The sequence below is a fragment of the Salvelinus sp. IW2-2015 genome, linkage group LG19 (assembly GCF_002910315.2).
Source record: "Salvelinus sp. IW2-2015 linkage group LG19, ASM291031v2, whole genome shotgun sequence".
Taxonomy (NCBI): domain Eukaryota; kingdom Metazoa; phylum Chordata; class Actinopteri; order Salmoniformes; family Salmonidae; genus Salvelinus; species Salvelinus sp. IW2-2015.
In genome coordinates, this window is record NC_036859.1 from 17,998,827 (window position 1) to 18,014,087 (window position 15,261).

Here is a 15,261-nt window from a genome sequence, read left to right on the forward strand (position 1 = left end):
GGGGTGTCGGTAAACTATAACTGTCATAAAAAAAGTCGTCATTATTCTTCTGAATGCAAGTGTCTTTTCTCATTGAGCCGCAGAGAGGCGCTCGAACTCCGTCCTGGACTAACAGGGTCTGGAACGACCAGAATAAAGACCAGAATAATTACATTACTGCTTGTTTTTTGCACTTTTTTGAGACCGGACAATTAAAAAAAAACTTTAATGCAATATTGGATTAAATTAAATCTGCTCTACCCCTCCATGAATGTGTATTATATGCAGTAGGCTATAGTCTGCAGTGTGTTCTTGAGATAGGTTGTGCACAGCCTTACCTCACTTCTCATGCAGAACGCGTCCACGGACGCGCCACGGGTTACGTCCTTCACACATAGGCTTCACACACTTCACACACACACACCAGGTCTGTCTAACCACCAAAGAGCTGTTGAGGCTATCAGCCTATTTAGTTATTTTGATTGGGTACAATTTCTGAGTCTGTATTTAAAATCAGATAGGATACCCATAGGGACGGGCTGCTATGTCGCTGTGAGGACGCATCAACAAACCGAAGAGGGGAACCAACGTGCTCTGAATACAGACACCAACTATTGACACCTAATGTAGCCTTGCTCACCGCTCCTTTAGGACAAAGCCAACAGCTAATCGATCAGAGGACTCGCTGTTTAGCCTATAGGCCTATCTGTTTTCTAATTAAAACAGGAAAAGGTTTTCAGTTTTAACACGTTATTTTATCGGGATTATTCACCTGTTGTCTTTGAACAATCTCCGCTTTATTCCAGAGGGAGACATTGGCCACCCGCCATCGGCTCTCCGAAGCGCACAGAAAATAAGCAGTAGCCTACACATACTAGCAAGTCCCCAAAGACGAGAGCTGTCTCTTGCTTTGACATGCTGTAGTGGTTTTGTCTGGACTGGACTTATGGCTTCGCTGTATCAGAGATTCACCGGTAAGATTAATACGAATAACTCTTTCCCGCACCCACCTGAGGCCAGCCACCTACTCGGCGGACARGTCGCGGATGAGGAGAACAACACAGGGAAGACCTATCAGCCCGTCGCCGACGGCAGAGCCCATGTTCCCTACCGAAAGAAAAATGCGAGCGAGGACGAGCATGTAAGACCTTGTTCTAAACCTCTACTTTAAACTATTGGTGTATTGATTTCATAATTGAAAGCACCACTTGATTAATTGTTGACAACTTCAACTGATTGCATAGCCCCTGTCTGCTTTATATTTTTCGCCCCATTATTTGAGTGTACACTATCATGCTGCTGCGATTATGTTCTTGGTCCACTCTTGCCTAAATGGTTTTGCAACTGAAACAGGGTGTGCTACCACCGTGATTTTCAGATCAGCAGGCTATGAATGCAGATTTCAGAGCGTCAGATGCTCCCTCAGTCGAGGCGTGGTTTCTATTGAAGATACTTATTGTATCTGGATGGTTGGCCTTGTGTAGTGTCTGAATAGGCCCCCGCTCTCTGTGTTGTGATACTTGGTTAAACTGGTTAAAGTTGTATGTGACGGCATTTGAATACACCTTCACAGCTCCCTGGTCTGTTGGTTGACAGCTTGAAATTAATTCAAATTCAACTTTTGATTTGTAGGTTAGATGCAAATTAAAACCCGGTGTAATAACGCCAGGGATTTGTCCCTCTTTTGCAATCTAATTATCTCATCGAAGTCGGCAAGCTTTCACGGGTTCTCGTTTTGCGAGGACTTTAATGTTTAAATGTGGAGGTCCAACAGATGAGTGTGTTCTGTAGCCCATGTTGAAGATAATTAGGCATAGGTATACGCCTGATGTAGTCTGGTTTTACATTTGAATCATAATTAGTCTTCAGTGGCATTTTTGCGGCGAGGCTCACGCCGTTGTTACTTTCTATGGCCCTGTCCATGGTGCTGAAATTGGACATGGAGGTATTCCCTGCTTTTGTTAAGGCATTAGTACACCTATGCTCRTTTTTAAAAATGTTGTATTTAACTAGGCAAGTCAGTTGAGAACACATTCTTGTTTACAATGACGGACTACCGGGGAACAGCGGGTTAACTGCCTTGTTCAGGGGTAGAATGACAGATTTTTACCTTGTCAGCTCGGGGATTCGCTCCAGCAACCTTTCGGTTATTGGCCAACGATCTAACCACTAGGCTACCTGTCGCCCCCTCATACGGTTTGTTTTAGTTTGTCCTTTTGAAACCAGTGTTGCTCGAATCCCTAAGCTCAAAATGTGTCGAGTTGTGGAATGACAGTGAACATTATACAACGGCATYGCCTCGTGGATATAACCACATCACAGCCATGATAAAAATGTCTTAACACATGGCCTCTCATGTATTATTGCTTAAGTAAAGTCTATATCTTAGGCAACACTGAGATACTCGCTGTTTATTATCTATGCATAGTCACTTTACCCCTATCAACATGTACAAATTACCTCGAATAACCTGTACCCCCGCACATTGACTCGGTACCGGTATCCCTTGTATATAGCCTGTTATTGTTATGTTATTGTGTTACTTTTTATTTTATTTTTACTTTCGTTTATTTAGTAAATATGTTCTTAACTCTGTTTCTTGAACTGCATTGCTGGTAAGGGCTTGCAAGTAAGCATTTCATGGTAAGGTTGTATTCGGCGGATGTGACAAATAAAATTGTATTTGATAATGTGTTCAAAAACGACCGTGACGATGATTAACTAAATATTTGTATTGATAATAAACTGTTGTTGTCATTGGGCCAAAGCCTAAATTCCTTTCATAATACTGGCTAGAGCTTCACCTACTCTGCAGCAACTTAGCTGGAAGAGTCACTTTAGGCGGCCCGGGATCCCTTGAAGAACTGGCCTCCTATTATAAATACAAATGTTTAGTTCTTCATCGTCACGGTCGTTTTTGAACACTTCATGTCTGTGTTGCTGTTTAAAAAACACTYGGCACCGACGCGTCTAGTTTTGATTGACATTTAGTTGAGTTGTCAACTAACATAAATGCAACGTGAAAACAACAAGAAATGTCACCATGTCATTGGATTTAGGTTAAAAAAAAACGAAATTCCCTTACATTGATGACTTTTGAGTGTTAATCTCGCATATATTTTCTCTCGGTAGAGATAGCGACAGCAACAAGGCTATATAGAGCCTGTCAATGTGAGGATGTGATGACAATCAGGCGATAAAGGGAGGAACGACAGACACTTTCTCTGTCACTGATACTGTTCTGTCGCGCTCAACAAAGCACTACACCACACAGCACAACGACACTGTCATAGTGTGTCATGTTCCCCAATTTCCTACCACAATGGGCACATGTATTGTATATCTCATTACAATATTAGTATCTTTCAATTTCATGATTTAATATGGTGGTGTATATTCGTTTTTTATTCTCTAGGGTTATTTCCAATACTTTCAAAAACAGATGGCTATGTTTCCTGTATCACCTTCAGCACACCTTCAGTCCTGAAATCCCTCAAGCAGTAGTGGAGCATGAAATTACCATTTGCCTCATGAGTTGAGGAGTTTCACAGTTTCTGGGGTGACATTTTGTTTTCTTGAACTCAGTGGGAATTAATATGCATGTGTGTGTGTGTGTGAGAGTGCAATTTTTTATTATTAATAATAAATAGTAAAGGGGTCAATGTAAATAGTCCGGGTGGCTATTTTATTAACTGTTCAGCAGTCTTATGACTTGGGGGTAGAAGCTGTTCAGAAGCCTTTTGGTCCCAGACGTGGCGCTCCAGTATCGCTTGCCGTGCGGAAGCAGAGAGAATAGTCTATGCATTGGGTGGTCTCTGACAATTTTTTGGCCTTCCTCTGATACAGCCTCTGAGGTCCTGGATGGCAGGTGAGTTCAGCCCCAGTGATATACTGGGCCGTACACACTACCCTCTGTAGCGCCTTGCGGTCGGAATCCAAGCAGTTGCCATAACAGGCGGTGAAGATGCTCTCAATGGTGCAGCTGTAGACCTTTTTGAGGATGTGAGGACCCATGCCAAATATTTCCAGCCTCCTGGGGGGGAAGAGGCGTTGTCGTGCCCTCTTCTCGACTATGTTGGTGTGTTTGGACCATGATAGGTCCTTAGTGATGTGGACACTGAGGAACYTGAAGCTCGACCTGCTCCACTACAGCCCTGTTGATGTTAATGGGGGCTTGTTCGGCACTCCGATTCCTGTAGTCCACAATAAGCCCCTTTGCCTTGCCCACATTGAGGGAGAGGTTGTTGTCCTGGCACCGCACTGCCAGGTCTCGGACCGCCTCCCAGTAGGCTGTCTCATCGTTGTCGGTGATCAGGCCTACCACTGTCGTATCGTTGATAAACTTAATGATGGTGTTGGAATCATGCACGTTGTTGCAGAGAGAGATGTTCAGTACCAGGGTCCTTAGCTTAGTGATGAGCTTGGAGGACAGTATGATGTTGAACGCTAAGCTGTAGTCAATGAACAGCATTCTAATGTAGGTGTTACTTTTGTCCAGGTGGGAAAGGGCAGTGTGGAGTGTGATAGAGATTGCATCATCTGTGGATCTGTTGGGGTGGTTTGCGAACTGGAGTGAGTCTCGGGGGTCTGGGGTGCTGGAGTTGATGTGAGCCATGACTAGCCTTTTCAAAGGATTTCACGGCTACAGATGTGAGTGCTACGGGGTGGCAATTATTTAGACAGGTTACTTTGGCAATCTTGGGCACAGGGAATATGGTGGTTTGCTTGAAACATGTAGATATTACAGACTGGATCAGGGAGAGGTTAAAAATGTCAATGAAGACACTTGCCAGCTAGTTATCGCATGCTCACCATGTAGCCTATATATGTTAACAGGATTATGTGGCACAGTACTATGGTATTATAGAGTCACCTGAGGGGATATCAGCCAGACTTCTTTCTCTTTCTCATTACCCTCTACTGCTAATGGCAGTCGGGGCTGGAATACAATAAAATGACTGTCATTAATCATCGCATGGTTGCTGCAGCCTAAAATAGGGCGACATTTAAAGGATAGTGACCTGTGGAGCAGGCTCCCTTTGTGAGCAGTAGCCATATTGACTTTCCCGGGGTGCCCAGCCAGCCAACAGAGGAGAACTTAAGCACATCCTATTGTTAAGTCCCTCCATCCCCTGACAAAGAAAGGTGACACACGAGTGTACACTGTGCAGGAGAACTTGGTATCTAATGACTGAGTGGGAGATTGATTCATACATGTTTACTTACATTTGAGTTCCTTGTATTTTCATTGAATTTAATTACCTTTATAGGTTAGCTAGGACATCAGTAGCTTGGCTTTTCATTGCTGTGGGGCACTGGGGGGTGGTGTGCTATGTGAATTGCTGTGTGAATGTTTATACACTTTTTTTTACTGACAATAAAGCTAACATTCAATGAGACACATTTCTGCCGCTTTTCTACAGAATTCATTAAAGCTCACAAATTACATGTGGCAATTAGGTCTGTAATTACTATTGTGTACTGAAACATTTACATCCCTGCTGAATTATAATGGGCAATTCATCACAATAGACTCAAGGTATAATTTCCTGAAAGTGTGACCTGATCCGCTTTGCTATTCAGCAACAGCCTTAGGAAGTTTATCACCTTGTATTCTTCAAATTTCAATTGAAAGCTGAACATAATGTTGAAATGTAAAACCGGGTTTTTATATAGCACAGCAGTTTTATTTTCAACCAATTATCAAAAGAGTTCGTCTCTCCCTTGGACGATGACGATAACCACTCAAGTGTGTCCTGAAACAGAGAAGAAAGACAGAAGTATCATACTCTCCCTCTGGGGAGCCTGCTGGGTAAGATTAGGTGTGAAACAGCATGGGTAGTTGGCTACAAAGATTGTCTCCAGGGACTAACATGTTAGGTTATTCTCCCTGACTATTTTTTCTCTCTCTCTCTCTCTCTCTCTCTCTCTCTCTCTATCTCTATCTCTATCTCTATCTCTATCTCTATCTCTATCTCTATCTCTATCTCTATCTCTCTCTCTCTCTCTATCTCTATCTCTATCTCTATCTCTATCTCTATCTCTATCTCTATCTCTATCTCTATCTCTATCTCTATCTCTATCTCTATCTCTATCTCTATCTCTATCTCTCTCTCTCTCTCTCTCTCTCTCATATGAGTGTTGTTTTTTTGCTTATTTCTCAGTGCACAACATTTCAGATAAATATTGCAAGTTATTTATCCCAAAACAAAGCTCATCTCAACTCTGCTGTTTTTCCCAAAACATTACATAAGAATGACTCATAAAGATTCAATTTCAAACAATATCATAGACATTATTTTATTTGATCAAAATAATAGCCAGTGAAATCTGATCAAACATGAAACCCCTTTCCTAGTAGGTACATTATTCTGTTATCATGTACTCCCTTTGTGTGGTACTGATTTGGCATGGGAGTTCAAAGGGCATGATTGAAGTGGGAGATGTTTCATTTAGATGGGTACTGTTACTCTGGTTGGTAGACACGGGCAGCCTCATCTAGCTCCATCTGTCTGTTAGTCCGAGAATAGAATAAACTCCTGTTAGTCTGTTCTGCTCTGGACCCACTCCTGCCTGTCCAGACAATTTTGGTCTGGATAGTAGCTACTATAAGCACACACTCTAGATTTGTGCAGTTAGCCATGAGTAAAGCTTGGCCTAAATCCCAGGCATCACTCCAGTGTTGGGGGGGACAAAGTTTGGAAGAAAAAACAAATAGGAGTGAGATTCTCTTAAAAGGATGGCATTTGTCAAATAATGCTTTTCTCGGAGTGGCTTGTGTCTGGGTCAAGGAGAGCTGACACAGAGCTTACTAAGAGCAGTCAAATGGAGGAAAAAAGAACAGTGATAGCAAATATTCTCTTTCCTCCCATAGTCCATATTAATAGCCGTGGCAATGCAATTAACAATATCCTGCTATTATGCCCCGGGATATGGCTGCATCATTAGGCTTTCCACATGCTTTACTGCTGTTCGGGACGCTCTGCCACTTACATGTAGATGCTAGTCTGATAGCAGACAATGAGTCAGATAGTGGATGGTTTGTGTAGCCCAGAGCCATCTATACAGTATGTCTCTGGTATATCCATCCATCCAGGCCATGCCCATTCTCCCTGTTGTAAAGAACAGAGAGTGTACTTAGCAGCCTGCCACCCATAGAAATAGAATGACTAATTCTCTTTTATGCTRATATCATTTTATGTCTATGCGGCCACCGAGGCCATCTTCTCCTCACCACACCACAGCCTCCTTCAGCTAGGACCTCCTGCTCTGTGTTGCCATGGTTTCAAAGATGAAGAGGGTGAGGCATAATCTCTCCTCACTCACTCTTGCTTCCAGGGTGCCATTCGATTGCCATCTGGAGATGACGCAGCATACACATGATGCCCTTACCAACGACATGCCACTCGCTCCAACCATGGCGACTGACATGATGCACCTGCCTACAATGGCAGTTGGATTGCTTCTCCTAAACAAACAGGTTTAGATGAAAGCCCAAAACTGGGCCTATTATGTATTATCTCGAGGCAGCATGTGAATATGATCCTTTTCACCTCTCCTAAGTGCTCTGTCTGTTAATGTGGATGCCCTTTCTGTCACTGGCCCCCAGGGGCCTCTCAACAGGCCTTGCATCCCCTCTGCTCTGCCGTGCCGCCGCCCCTCCGAGGTCTGTCTGTCGCACCGTGCCATCTATCATCCCCCGCCACGCTGCCACGCCCCTCTACATACATGGCCCTACTGTAGCACAGTTGCGCTGCCTTATCCCAGATCTGTCTGTGCTGTCTTGCCAACACCTATGTCATTGTCCGAAATATGTTTCATTATCGGGACAAAGCTAGCGCTGCCTACCTCTCAGCTATCACATTTGGCTCCTTGAAAGTTGTGGGAACGTATGTTTTTGGTTTCACTTTGGTTATGGGAATGAAGCTATACGTTTCCTGACTGGTAAATCTGAACCTTTTTCAAACGTTCTGAGAATAGAAGTGAACATTTTGCCTGTTCTTGGAATGTTTCTTTTTTAGGTTGCGGGGAGAGAGGGAGGTTTTAAAACGTTTTACTCTGGTTCCTTGAAAGTTTTCCTGGGAGGTTTTATTAACGCTCTGAGAACAGAAATTCTAGGTTATTTTGAGTTTTTTTTTTATAGCTTCATTAAAACTTTCACAATACGATTTTTAATAACACTGCTAGCTTATTTTGGGGTAACTTTTTTGAGCTCCAAGCACAGATAGGACATATGGAAATTAATTTAGTTAGGCATTAATCATGTAAACACATTTATTTTTTATTGTGTCATGGCAGCAGTGAGATTTGAAGCTATGATCTTGTGTTTTCTATCCATGGAATTAATCCACTGCGGCACCAGGATGGAGGTAGAATACCATGTTTTGTTTTTTTACGGATACAAAGCTGTTCATTTTAGTCTATTCAAATCAAACAAGCAGTCATTAAGATCAGGTCAGGCTGAATAATGCGAGAGTAGTAACAATCCTTCGGAGGAAGTGCCTACATTAATCCGCATATTATTTGTCAATTGTGGGAATTAATTAATGTATGTGGATAAAATTTAAATATTCATATATCGTACAACCGAGGCGACTGGGTTAAAAATGCTTATGGCTGCTAACCTGGTTTTGTCTTGTACAGTTGACGTCGGACGTTTACATACACTTAGGTTGGATTCATTAAAACTCGTTTTTCAACCACTCCACAAATTTCTTGTTAACAAACTATAGTTTTGGCAAGTCGGTTAGGATATCTACTTTGTGCATGACACAAGTAATTTTTCCAACAATTGTTTACAGACAGATDAATTTACTTATAATTCACTGTATCAACATTCCAGTGGGTCAGAAGTTTACATACACTAAGTTGACTGTGCCTTTAAACAGCTTGGAAAATTCCAGAAAATTATGTCATGGCTTTAGAAGCTTCTGATAGGCTAATTGACATAATTTGAGTCAATCTGTGGATGTATTTCAAGGCCTACCTTCAAACTCAGAGCCTCTTTGCTTGACATCATGGGAAAATCAAAAGAAATCAGACAAGACATCAGAATAAAAATTGTAGACCTCCACAAGTCTGGTTCATCCTTGGGAGCAATTTCCAAATGCCTGAAGTTATCAAGTTCATCCTTTCAAACAATAGTAGACAAGTATAAACACCATGGGACCACACAGCCATCATACCGCTCAGGAAGGAGACGCGTTCTGTCTCCTAGAGACGAACGTACTTTGGTGCGACAAGTGCAAATCAATCCCAGAACAACAGCAAAGGACCTTGTGAAGATGTACAAAAGTATCTATATCCTTGTAAAACGAGTCCTATATCGACATAACCTGAAAGGCCGCTCAGCAAGGAAGAAGCCACTGCTCCAAAACCGCCATAAAAAAGCCAGACTATGGTTTGCAACTGCACATGGGGACAAAGATCGTACTTTTTGGAGAAATGTTCTCTTGTCTGATGAAGCAAAAATAGAACTGTTTGGCCATAATGACCATCGTTATGTTTGGAGGAAAAACGGGGAGGCTTGCAAGCCGAAGAACACCATCCCAACCGTGAAGCACTGGGGTGGCAGCATCATGTTGTGGGGGTGCTTTGCTGCAGGAGGGACTGGTGCACTTCACAAAATAGATGGCATGATGAGGAAGGAAAATTAGGTGTATATATTGAAGCAACATCTCAAGACATCAGTCAGGAAGTTAAAGCTTGGTCGCAAATGGGTCWTCCAAACCGAGTCCAGGAGAATCCTATTTCAAGTCATGCAAGATTTTTCCCCTCCATTTATTTGGAATGGCAAACCAGATAAAGTTATATGAGCATATTTATATAATAAACATGAGTTTGGAGGGTTGCTATTAAATATTAAGGCCTCTCTCTTAAAGCCTCCGTTATACCAAAATTATATCTAAATCCAAACTGGTTTTCCAGCAGGCAACTAAGAGAGACATATCCAATGTTCAAAAGGGGTCTTTTTGCCATTATACAGATTAAAACCAATAATTTMCGGTGGATTGACAATGGATCCCTGTTTAAAGTATCCTCCTTTTTAAATGAAGCGATACAGTTGGTTACAATTCCAATTTCATCCTCCAAAAGAGGCAGAAAAAATATTACAGTAAATAATATTGCTTAGTACTGATATGGCAATGTACTGATAGGGGAAAGACCCATTTTCTTGGAGAAAATGTMTAAGGAAGGTATCATGTTTATGAATGACATTGTAAATAAGGACTGTAAAATTATGTCACACAAGCAATTAACAAAGGTGTATGGAGATGTATGCTCAATATAAAAGTATAACCAACTCATCACTGCTCTGCCAAAAAAATGGAAGAGACAATTGCTCAAAATAGAAAGGAATGAATTGGGTTGTCTGCCTCCAATCCAAAACCATGCATGGCTACCTTTGTAGCGGACCGCTACCGCCGCCTTTGTAGGCGGAGGTAGCGGTCCTGCTGCTGGGTTGTTGCCCTCCGACGGCCTCCTCCACGTCTCCTGATGTACTGGCCTGTCTCCTGGTAGCGCCTCCATCAAGTGGCGGCTTTTGAGATACATCATAGTTATAAAAAACCGATCATCAGTCTGTCCTGCTGGAAAAAAACCCCCCCCCCGTTAAATTGGGGGGGGGTGGTTGTTTTTTTTACGGCTTTACACCCCCTGCTTATAATGTGGATAAAGAGTTACCGTGTTCTAACAGAACACAGAAAGGTGTTCTTTAAATGGATAATCCTCTCCACGATAATCCAGGGTAAGAATCAGGAATTCCCCAGGGCAGGCTGTCGTTATATGGCCCTTCAACTTTGGAGCGCCAAATCAATTTACTAACGACAATGACATGCTTTGAGTAAACGCCAGTGCCTGAAGTCTATGTACCCATGGAGGATGACCCACACCAATATACATGTCGAGCTCACTACATCTCCGCCGACTGAAATGACGCAACTCTTAACAAAGAGCTGGCAGTTAGTTTCAGAATGGACCTGCCGCGTCAGAAATCGAAGTCTAGTCGCATCAACACTTCAGAACCAACAAAGAAGATAACAGACACCAGCTATTCTTTAGTTGTTTGGGATGACAATGCATTCCACTGAACCTCACGCAATCTTCTGTAATGGTGAATGTCGCCGAAGTGAGGCGAGTTAGAGTGGGATGAAAACTGCTATGTGCCATAGTGTGAGTATCCGAGGATTGAGTACCTGTCATGGCACAACATATTGATAACAGGTAGGTTAATGATGGGTGAGGGATAGTTCTTGTACCACAATAAAAGCACGCCGTCCTTGCCTTCTTTAACAGCACTATCAACAAGGCAGAGTCTCCTACAGGCTAGTTTTTTTTCTCGCACCTGGACTACCTGTTCAGGCCTCCGAGTGTTCAAGTTGCCTTAAACGAGAAGAGAAATTACAGCTACAGTTAAAAAAGTGGTGCATAATTGACGCTCAAGAACAGAGCAGTACACCGGCATAGCCCTTGGATGTACACAGAGAGTCTAAGATTAATAATATCCATGTCAATCTTCCTCTCTGCTCCCAAAACGTGGACTGAGAGATTGACTTCACCACTACTTGTATTTATGGAGAGGTATTTACATGTTGAATAGCAACGCGAGCTAGTCCGGTGTGAAACTACTGGCACTCAGCTCAGACATCCATTGCAATACCCCAACAAGCCATGCACAAGAGGTCTCTTCAACAGTCCCCGCAAGTCCCAGAACAGACTATGGGATTGGCACACAGTACTTACATTTAGAGCCATGACTACATAGAACTTATGTCCACATCAAGTAACTCCATGGAAGCATTAGTAAATTAGATTTAGAAAGCAGCGGGTACCAGGCGTTAAATGATTAGCCTGATGTAGCACGCGGTAGGCTCAGGGTTGCCGTTAGAACTGACAACAGTGGCCGTCAAACACAATTGATCTAGCCAGCCCTAGTGTTGTTCAGCTAACACAATGACGGTCGGTAATTAATGTAAAGCAGAAGATTGGCTGGGGGAGGAAACCAAGTAGAAGATCATTGAGGAGGAGGACCGATGTACAGAGCATGGCAAGAGGGGTGTTTACAGAAGACGACGCAAGATAGGCTGTTAGCCACAGTGCCGAGCGGTATAGCGTTGGAGTGGTTTGTGTAGATAGATTCGAAAGTAATAGTGAGATTTGCGCGCCGACCTATCTTTCAGTAGAGCTTGATGGTCCCGTGGCTGGATTCCAGCATGACAGACCCGAGCTAACCACCAGGACACCGGCACAGCGGACACCCTACGAGGGAAGTGGCTCCGTAGCATGTAACCCATCTCACGCAGCTCATACGGGTGGCCTGCCACTATGCACTTCCTACCCACGAGGCTCATGAACACCCACACACCACTCATTGTGCCGAGGCGGACGCCTGAAGTCATGAACCCAGACTTCGCAGGTCCGAGACCAGGCTCTCACGACTCGCAGCGATCTGAGGGCTAGCTACCAGCGCATGGATGATCGAGGCCACCACATCACAGCCTCGCCCTAGCACGTCGTGTCAGCCATCTAAACCACTGGTCACAGACCAACTACCTACAGGACAACGTATAACACTCCACTAGCTAATTCTGGTACCAACAGGCTCGTAACCCTCAGCTTCAAACACCACAACCTATAACCTAAGTTCTGCTTTTCGATGTATCAATAACACGATCTACCACTAGTCCCCTGACCAAGATCACTAGTCTAACATTGAATTACTTTAATATCAGACCAATAGGACTTGAATTTCTCTTCGCAGATCTCTCTGATTAGATTCCGTATCTGCACTAGGTTCGCAAAGTGACTATCAGCTCTACACAGACACCATGCACTGACCCAGTTTGCTTAGCCTTGTTACCCATGGCCCGACTTTCGCGACCAAGTCGTTCATGAATATAATAACATGGCATATTCTCGAAACCACTTCGACCCATCTCGGGAGGGAGAGGAGAGAGAGATACAAGTATTTCATACACGCCGATTTTGAAGGTTTTCCTACTTACAAAGCATGTAGAGGTTGTATTATTTTATCATAGGTACACTTCAACTGTGAGAGACGGAATCTAAACAAAATCCAGAAAATCACATGTATGATTTTTAAGTAATTAATTTGCATTTTATTGCGTGACATAAGTATTGATACATCAGAAAAGCGAACTTAATATTTGGTAAAGAAACCTTTGTTTGCAATTACAAAGATGATACGTTTCCTGTAGTTATTGACCAGGTTTGCACACACTGCAGCAGGGATTTTGGCCCACCCCTCCATACATACCTTCTCCAGATCCTTCGGTTCTGGGCTGTCGCTGGGCCAATACGGACGTTCAGCTCCCTCCAAAGATTTTCTATTGGGTTCAGGTCTGGAGACTGGCTAGGCCACTCCAGGACCTTGAGATGCTTCTTACGGAGCACTCCTTAGTTTCCCTGGCTGTGTGTTTCGGGTCGTTGTCATGCTGGAAGATCCAGCCACGACCCATCTTCAATGCTCTTACTGAGGGAAGGAGGTTTTGGCAAAGATCTCGCGATACATGCCCCATCCATCCTCCCCTCAATACGGTGCAGTCGTCCTGTCCCCTTTGCAGAAAAGCATCCCCAAAGAATTATGTTTCCACCTCCATGCTTCACGGTTGGGAGGGTGTTCTTGGGGTGTACTCACACTTCTCTTCCTCCAAACACGGCGAGTGGAGTTTAGACCAAAAAGCTCTATTTTTGTCTCATCAGACCACATGACCTTTCTCCATTCCTCCTCTGGATCATCCAGATGGTCATTGGCAAACTTCAGACGGGCCTGGACATGCGCTGGCTTGAGCAGGGGGACCTTGCGTGCGCTGCAGGATTTAAATCCATGACAGCGTAGTGTGTTACTAATGGTTTTCTTTGAGACTGTGGTCCCAGCTCTCTTCATGTCATTGACCAGGTCCTGCCGTGTAGTTCTGGCTGATCCCTCACCTTCCTTATGATCATTGATGCCCCACGAGGTGAGATCTTGCATGGAGCCCCAGACCCAGGGTGATTGACCGTCATCTTGAACATCTTCCATTTCTAATAATTGCGCCAACGTTGTTGCCTTCTCACCAAGCTGCTTGCCTATTGTCCTGTACCCATCCCAGCCTTGTGCAGGTCTACATTTTATCCCTGATGTCCTTACACAGCTTTCTGGTCTTGGCCATTGTGGAGAGATTGGAGTCTGTTTGATTGAGTGTGTGTACAGGTGTCTTTTATACAGGTAACAAGTTAAACAGGTGCAGTTAATACAGGTAATGAGTGGAGAACAGGAGGGCTTCTAAAAGAAAAACTAACAGGTCTGTGAGAGCCGGATTCTTACTGGTTGGTAGGTGATCAAATACTTATGTCACGCAATAAAATGCAAATTAATTACTTAAAAATCATACAATGTGATTTTCTGGATTTTCGTCTCTCACAGTTGAAGTGTACCTATGATAAAAATTACAGACCTCTACATGCTTTGTAAGTAGGAAAACCTTCAAAATCGGCAGTGTATCAAATACTTGTTCTCCCACTGTAGATGCGAGAAGGAATTATATATACAACAAGCTGTTTGTATGTGGCTGCTATGAAAGTGAACTATGTACGTGTGTGATCAGGGGTGTATTCATTGCGCCAATTCTGTTAGAAAACATTTCTTAAATGTGATATTGTCAGTCTGCACAGGGCTGACTGTTCAATGCGCCATATATTGAGCATAATTTTGTTGAGTCATGATTGCAAGGTGCCCCGATATCTTTTCACCTGCTCTGATATCTTTTCCAACTGTCTCGTTCTCTGGTTTTAATGTCCATTCTAGAATGGCCTTCTAGCCAACCAGAAACGAGTATTCAACAATGCTGTGGTATACAGTATATATACACTGCTCAAAAAAATAAGGGAACACTTAACAACACAATGTAACTCCAAGTCAATCACACTTCTGTGAAATCAAACTGTCCACTTAGGAAGCAACACTGATTGACAATAAATTTCACATGCTGTTGTGCAAATGGAATAGACAAAAGGTGGAAATTATAGGCAATTAGCAAGACACCCCCATTAAAGGAGTGGTTCTGCAGGTGGTGACCACAGACCACTTCTCAGTTTCTATGCTTCCTGGCTGATGTTTTGGTCACTTTTGAATGCTGGCGGTGCTTTCACTCTAGTGGTAGCATGAGACAGAGTATACAACCCACACAAGTGGCTCAGGTAGTGCAGCTCATCCAGGATGGCACATCAATGCGAGCTGTGGCAAGAAGGTTTGCTGTGTCTGTCAGCGTAGTGTCCAGAGCA

At 43.3% G+C, this 15,261-nt stretch overlaps 1 protein-coding gene across 1 annotated transcript in view; it reads left to right on the forward strand.

Annotated features, from left to right (window-relative positions):
- Positions 1-374: 374 nt before the first annotated feature.
- Positions 375-15,261, forward strand: part of LOC111979475 (A-type potassium channel modulatory protein DPP6) — a 139,359-nt gene continuing 124,472 nt past the window's right edge. Inside the window, exon 1 of the mRNA XM_024010050.3 lies at positions 375-1,120. Coding sequence (XP_023865818.1) covers positions 926-1,120 — 195 coding nt within the window. The 5' untranslated portion in view covers positions 375-925. The remainder of the gene's footprint in view (positions 1,121-15,261) is intronic.